Source organism: Leuciscus leuciscus, assembly GCF_965113295.1.
Source record: "Leuciscus leuciscus genome assembly, chromosome: 13".
NCBI classification, from domain to species: Eukaryota; Metazoa; Chordata; class Actinopteri; order Cypriniformes; family Leuciscidae; genus Leuciscus; species Leuciscus leuciscus.
In genome coordinates, this window is record NC_138737.1 from 29,835,722 (window position 1) to 29,843,100 (window position 7,379).

The following is a 7,379-nucleotide window of genomic DNA, read 5'->3' on the forward strand; positions in this document are numbered from 1 at the left end:
CTACAATGTGTACCAACCCTACCCAAAGCTGCCATAGTGCCACGGTTAACTGAAGCTGTTACTGCCATCTCGTGTTCACAAAGATTGAAAGATTGGGTTCACACATAAAAGCAGCTGGTTTTGCATGAGCTTCTTTGACTACCGTAAATGTTTAGTTGATTCAGAAACATGAATTCATTGTTAAAAATATAAGCCTTCAGAAACTTGGATGCATAAGTCCTCAATGTATTCAATTAGAAAAAATATTTAAAGTTACAATCGTTTGTGTTAGTCTGATTGTGTTTGTCTATAATTATGTATTATAAATTCCAATTAGGTTTGATTACACAAATGCTTTTTCTCCAGCAGTGGTCTTATGTTAGTTTCAAACGCCTAGATCAAAACTTAAATAGCCTGTTATATTTCTGTGAATACTGTCCAAAACTGAAATCCCATTCTCATCATATTTTTGCTATAGACGTTGAATTAACATACAATAAAATCAGTAAGGCACTGTGTTTTCAGGACAAGGTTATCATTATTATTTAATAAATGGGGCATGCTAGAGCGGTTACATTTATAATGGGACAATTTGAATGTGGTGCTTTAAATAATGTCCTTTTATTCCACTTCATTTCTGCTGATTTCATAATTACTGTACATATGGGTGAAGAGTATTAAGATTATATTTTCAATACAGATGTGCAGTGGAAGACTGATTTTCCCATTTGATCGTATTTTATTTTTAAAAGACATTTTTCTCCAATCACTGTTAGTAGGTTGTCACAAGGTTTGCATTATAAATAAAGATAAATAAAAACAAACAAAACCTTCTTGTTTTTGGTCATCAATTACTCATGAAGTACTAGTAAAGCTGTGAAGACCACATGAAAAAAATAAAAATAAAAAATAAACAAAAAGAGTACAATGAATATGTTTCTTGTATATACACATCCTTTATTAAGAGTTACACATATTTTACACCATACATTTAGTCAGCGCTCACTGGAAGTTCCTTCGGTTGGGGCCCGGGCACAACAGGGCCTTTGAGTTTTCCAGAAACCTCACTGTGAAACAAAAACAAAAAAAGAAAAAGAAAGATATTAATGACAATTAATATAGAAAAGCATAATTTGACAGAATTTAAACCCCATTTTCCAAAAAAAATCTCATTGAAATTCAAACAAGTAAATTTAATTCAAATAAATATGAATATATCATTTAAGATGTTTTCATATTTTCATAAAAAAATTAAAAAAATAACCAAAATAAAATGACAAAGTGCTATAGATGTATACAGTTCTGCTCATAACTTTACACACCACCTGAACAATATGCAAGATGCAAATAACATTAAAAGAAAATTAAAGGGGTCATAAAAATTGCGTGTCATTTTTTTTTTGTACAGTCTGACACACAAAATGTGCTGGGCTGGGGGTTCTCCAGCAGAAAAAGTTTGAGAACCCCTGCTCTACAAGACTCCTGAAGGTGTCCTATGGTATTTGGCACTAAGATGTTAACATTCCTGCAGGTTGCGAGTTGGAGTCGCCATGAATTGAAACTTGTTGAGATGTAGGAAATTTGAAGGCCAGGGTAACACCTTGAATACTTCATCACGTTCCTCAAACCATTCCTGAACAATGTGTGCAGCGTGTCAGTGATCATTATCCTGCTGAAAGAGGCCACTTCCACCAGGCAACAACACTGTCATGAAGGGGTGTACCTGTTACCTGTTCTGCAACAATGTTTAGGTAGGATACACATGTCAAACTTCATATCTCAGGTTTTGCCAGCACAACATTGCCTAGAGCATCACACACCCTTCACCACAGTGCTTCCTGGTGCATCGCTTCCCCATGTAAACGGCCGTCCACGCTCGCTCGCGTGCTTTCGGCGGTGGACAGGGGTCATAATAGGCACTCTGATTCACCTGTGTTGTGACACATTCCTCCCATAACCATCATTCAAATTTTGTGCGACTTATGCCACAGTAGACCTTCTGTTGGCCCGGACCAGACAGGACAGCCTCGTGTCCTTGTGCATCGATGAGCCTCGGGCGTCCGACACCCTGTCACCGGTTTGTGGTTTGTCCCTCCTCGGACCACTCTTGGTAAATTCTCACCACTGTTAATTGGGAGCAACACACAAGCCTTGCCGTTTCAGAGATAATCTGACTCAGTCGCCTTGCCATAACAATTTGGCCCTTGTTACGTATAGTCAGATCTTTATTCTTGGCCATTTCATCTGCATCCAACATGTTCATTACGAGAACTGATTGTTTGCTTACCATGACTGTTTTTACATTTTGTGATAGTTGTTCATGAGTCCCTTGTTTGTCCTGTACAGTTAAACTGAGCACTTGTTCTTCAGAAAAATCCTCCAGGTCCTGCATATTCATTGGTTTTCTAGCACCTTCTGCATATTTATAACAGGGACTATGATTTTGAGATCAATAATCTTTTCACATTGAGGACAATTGAGGGATTCATACACAACTATGTAAAAAGGTGAGAACATTCAATGATGCTCAAGGTGTACATTTTTTCTTATATTTTTTTATATTTTTTTATATATATATTTTTTTAAGCAATGCCCTTCAGAAGCTACCTAAGATGTTTCCCCAAAAACAAAAAAAGTACAATTTAAAAAGTTTACACCCCCGGCTTTTATTGAATATTCTGCAAGGGGTGTGTAAACTTATGAGGAGAACCGTATATAGCATTATCATGTTAGCACAGAATATGTCAAGAAATTCTGTTCCACAACAATCAGTTTTCCTTTTTATGCATATCATGGAAAGAATAAAATACATGCCTGGGAAAAAAACAAACTTGCAAATAACTTTGGGATTATTCTATGTATTGGGGTATTAATAACCAGTGTTGGGTAAGTTACTCTTAAAAAGTGATTAATTACTAGCTACTCATTACATCTTCAACAGTGTAATTAGATTTCTGTACTAAATGACTCTCTGTAAAGAGTATTGCATTACTTATTACTAATTACTTTTATCAACCTTGACCAGTTTAACAATACAAGGATGGACATGAAACTGCTCTTTTAATTCTTTCAAATAAATAATATAAAATTGCATAAAATGTTCTTGAACTGACTAAAGCATTTAAAGGGTGAAGGTTACATTAAAAACATACATTTTAACATTAGATGTTGAATTTTTGCATTAAAGTATTAAATGCAATTACATCAGGAGTAACTGTGAATTAGGGGTGTGCGATATGACGATTTTTGATCGTGGACGATTAAAATGTCTCCACGATCTGCTTTTCAAGAAATATCGTAGAATCGTGCATTATTTCTGTTCTGGCGCCTCTGTCCCAACATACTGAACAACGCAACGTATTCACATAAAATGTTAACGCAGCGGAACGGGACACTACAGTTCACAAAAGTTCATAATTTGCATGTGCTTTAATGCCTGGTCGGTTAAACATTTAATTCGCGTGCTGATGCGCTGTTCTAACATGTGCGTTTCTCAGCCCGTACATGTGAAGCTCACATGCACTAAAAGCCTGTCTACCAGCGCCTTGATACTGGACTAAGTTATCTTTCGAGTCTTATTGTGCTTATACTGTTAAATACACACAATGTTTACATAAACAAAGTCGGTTATGTCTAAGTGAAAGCAAACTTGAGAAAATTGAGAGAAAATCTGCTTGTCAAATGCGTGTAAATTAGACGTGTCGCGCGCAGCCCTTAAAGAGACAGTAGTAATAGTAAACACGCTGCCGCTTGTCCTTAAAGGGATAGTTCACCCAAAAATAAAAATGATCTCATCATTTACGCACTCTAATGTTGTTCCAAACCTGTATTAATTTCCTTATAATATTTTCAATTTTTTTTCTAATATTAATATTTTGAAGAATGTGGCTATCCAAACAGTAGCATTGACTTCCATAGGAGAAAAATATACTAAGTCACTGGGGTACATCAACTCTGTTTGGTTACCCACATTCTTCCAAATAACTTTTATTTTCAACAGAAGAAAGAAACTTATTAACAACTTGAGAGAGTAAATTATGACAATTTGAATTTTTAGGAGAACTATCCCTTTAATGTTAATAAAACAACAAAATGCAAAGAGAAATTCACTCACTGCTCTTGGCTGATAACTGAAATAGTAGCTTTAATAAGTATCAATGTATAATTTATACAGTGAAGTCTGTTTTGTTTATTTTCATATTTGTTCATTTAATTACTTTCTTCAATGCTACTGTTAAATACACCTACTGTAGCTGAAAACATAAAGCACTGTTTATTTAATTTGTATATTAAGTTGTGTATGTGTAATGTGTATCTTTGATCTTAATATTTAATAACAAAGAAAATAATGACAAATATTTTTATCTTCGCCCCTGTCTGCCATTCTTTGTATATATATATATATATTTTCTTACCTAAGGCTTTGTTTTTAAAATATGGACATTAGCTTGGCTGTAATGCTCAGTCACAAAATAGTAAAACCAACATAAAAAAGAATCGTGATAAAATCGTGAATCGTGATTTTCCTGAAAAAAATCGTGATATGATATTTTTGCCATATCGCCCACCCCTACTGTGAATTACAGAAAAAAAGAAGAGTAATCCCTTATTTTACTTTTTCAAGGGAAAAGTAATTATTTACTTAGTAATGCATTACACCCAACTGTTAATAACAAGCAAGCAACATCTTCATAAAACAAACCAAATATTGAATTCCATTGTCAAGGAACATTATTGCTTTTTTTTTTTTTTTTTTGACTGGGGTAATTCAGATAATTCAGATCATATTAAATATCAATTTACTGAGTAGATGCAATCTTACCAAATCTAGATACACAAATAGTTCATAACCCTGTATTTACATAAGAGCTTCTCCAAATAGGTATTTACAGCCTATCAAACATTAGCTGTCTATTATGTACTTTCTATTGAGGTGGCTTGTGTAAAGGAATTTCTACTAAAAAACATAAAATATACACTGTACAAAATATTTTTTAATAATTTAAATTAAGCAATGCCAACCCACCTTCCAGCTGTTAAGGCCTTCTGGGAAGACATGATCACAGACGGTGGAACAGACTCTCTGCGTCCATCTCTCTGACAGTAGTAGTTATTTGCAAATTTATGGCTGGGTCCAACAGGAAGTTTGGGTGGTGGCTGAGTCCTACCATAAATGAAATTAATAAATATTCACCATGGATTAAGGATTGCACTCACTGTGTGTCATCATAACTTATTTTGAAAATAAGGTTATTAAAGTAAATATAAATACATAAATATATTGGGTTCACATGACAACAACTTTACTGTCTTCAAAGAAAAAGGCCAGTCTTTATATTTCTAGACAGCAAAGTTGTAAGTAAATTAAACTGAATAAAGTAAAGTAAAGTAAATTGAATTATTTCATTGCAAATCCACTGAAATGAAGACAAAATGATTTATTTTTTATTTTTATACAAATACTTAAATTTCTACCTAAATCTGTCAACTACCCATTCATAAAAATCAATAAATATTAATATAATAAAATATAACGTTGGTTTCAGTTAGATAGTCCGGTAACACTTTACAATAAGGTTTCATTAGTTAACATCAGTAAACTACTTTAGTTAACATGAACTTCGAAAGAACAATTACTCTACAGAATTTATTAATCTTACTTTATGTTAATTTCGGCATTTGCTAATACATTATTAAAATCAAAAGTTGTATTTGTTGACATTAGTTAATGCACTGTGAACTAGCGTGCCGTGAACAAACAATCAATGACTGTATTTTTTATTAACTAACATTAACAAAAAATAATAAATAATGCAAATGTATTGCTCATTGTTAGTTTATGTTAGTTAATACATTAACTAATGTTAAGGAATGAGACCTTATTGTAAAGTGTTACTGATAAAGTGATAATCCGTTTCAAGACCTCAAAGTATTATGTGAAATATGCAAATATATCTAACGTTACCTCTTTGCAATTTCGGTGTACCGAAGTTGTAGTTTTGATTGGAGATCTTGCTGTTAAGGAACGAGAAATGTCAATGTACTGAACAAAATATTATCTAGACATGAAAATGGCTGTGGCTGTATTACAGAAACATCCTAACTCAGAATCTTATCTGTAACGGTGATGGTAACTTCCCTGAGGAAATACATATTTTTAAACCTTAAGTCAAGAATTAGGATGTGAAGTTCCTGTAGCCTCTGCTTACCAACTCAGAGACAAGCAAGCAAATACACACATGAATACACGGACGTTTTTTTTCTACCCGTTGTCATTATGTACGTCTAACGGTGCATGGCTGATAAACGATTAAAATCATCATCATCATCATCATCATCATCTCACCCCTGACAAATAATTCCTCAGTCTCTGGATAAGTTTCGTAGCCGACGCCATACTTGGTGTCAAGGTGAAATCGCTGTTCACTGTGAATCTGTTGCTGAATCAGTTTTAGCTGAACGATACCCCACAACCATGAAGAGAATGTAAGGGAGTGAAGCTGATCCTGGGTCAGATACAGCAGCATCGAAAGGACCAGCGGGCCGGAAGTCTTTTTCTTATTCTCTGGTTCAGTGACCGTCACATCCGCAAGAGCTGCAGAAATTCGCGCCACCTGTCGAATCAAACGCAAACTAACGACATTGACTGTTTAAAGGAATAGTTCACTTAAAAATGAAAATTATGTAATTATTTACTCACCTCAAGTTGTTTCTTTCCTCTGCTGAACACAAAGGAAGATATTTTGAAGAATGTTGGCTGACTTCCATTGTAGGAAAACAAATACAATGGAAGTCAATGGGGTCCATCAACTGTTTGGTTAGGCCTACAGACATTCTTTAAAATATCTTCTTTTTGGTTCAGCAGAAGAAAGAAATTCAAACAGGTTTGAAACAACTTGAGGATGACAGAGTTTTCATTTTTAAGTGAACTATTCCTTTAACGGATTTAGATTAAAGCACTATTAATCACCAATTTAACTAGGCTACTTAAATCCTTATAGAGAGAGAGATAATGACTCAATAAGGACAGTTTTTAGCTGTACGTTTAAATCAATAGATAGATATAACTGATCTAGATATATATGAATATTTAACAGATTAGGATAGACCAATATTTATGGCCTATCCTATCCCTTACAAAACAAAAAGTATAGCATATGGAAATATAAGCTACTGAAACTATAATGAGATAATACATTTCTATATATGCGAAACTATAGTGTTTTTTTTGTTGTTTTTTTGTTGTTGCATATTTCACATTTCATATATGAAAATAGGCTGCTATGTGATGGTATGAGGGAAAAATGACAACTTCAGGCAACATGTTGTGAAAAATGAGATTTTACAAATATAAATAGGCAGGCTATATAGTTTCCTCATAATTATATTGCACATGTTGC

The 7,379-nt window shown here is 33.9% G+C and overlaps 1 protein-coding gene across 1 annotated transcript; it reads right to left on the reverse strand.

Annotated features, from left to right (window-relative positions):
* Nucleotides 1-911: 911 nt before the first annotated feature.
* Nucleotides 912-6,481, reverse strand: ndufa7 (NADH:ubiquinone oxidoreductase subunit A7). The gene is made up of 4 exons (XM_082189482.1): nucleotides 6,326-6,481; nucleotides 5,945-5,994; nucleotides 5,006-5,143; nucleotides 912-1,046 (listed from the first exon to the last, which is right to left on the reverse strand). The coding sequence occupies exons 1-4, from the start codon at nucleotides 6,374-6,376 to the stop codon at nucleotides 971-973; spliced, it is 315 nt and encodes a 104-aa protein (XP_082045608.1). The 5' UTR covers nucleotides 6,377-6,481; the 3' UTR covers nucleotides 912-970.
* Between the last annotated feature and the right edge of the window lie 898 nt (nucleotides 6,482-7,379).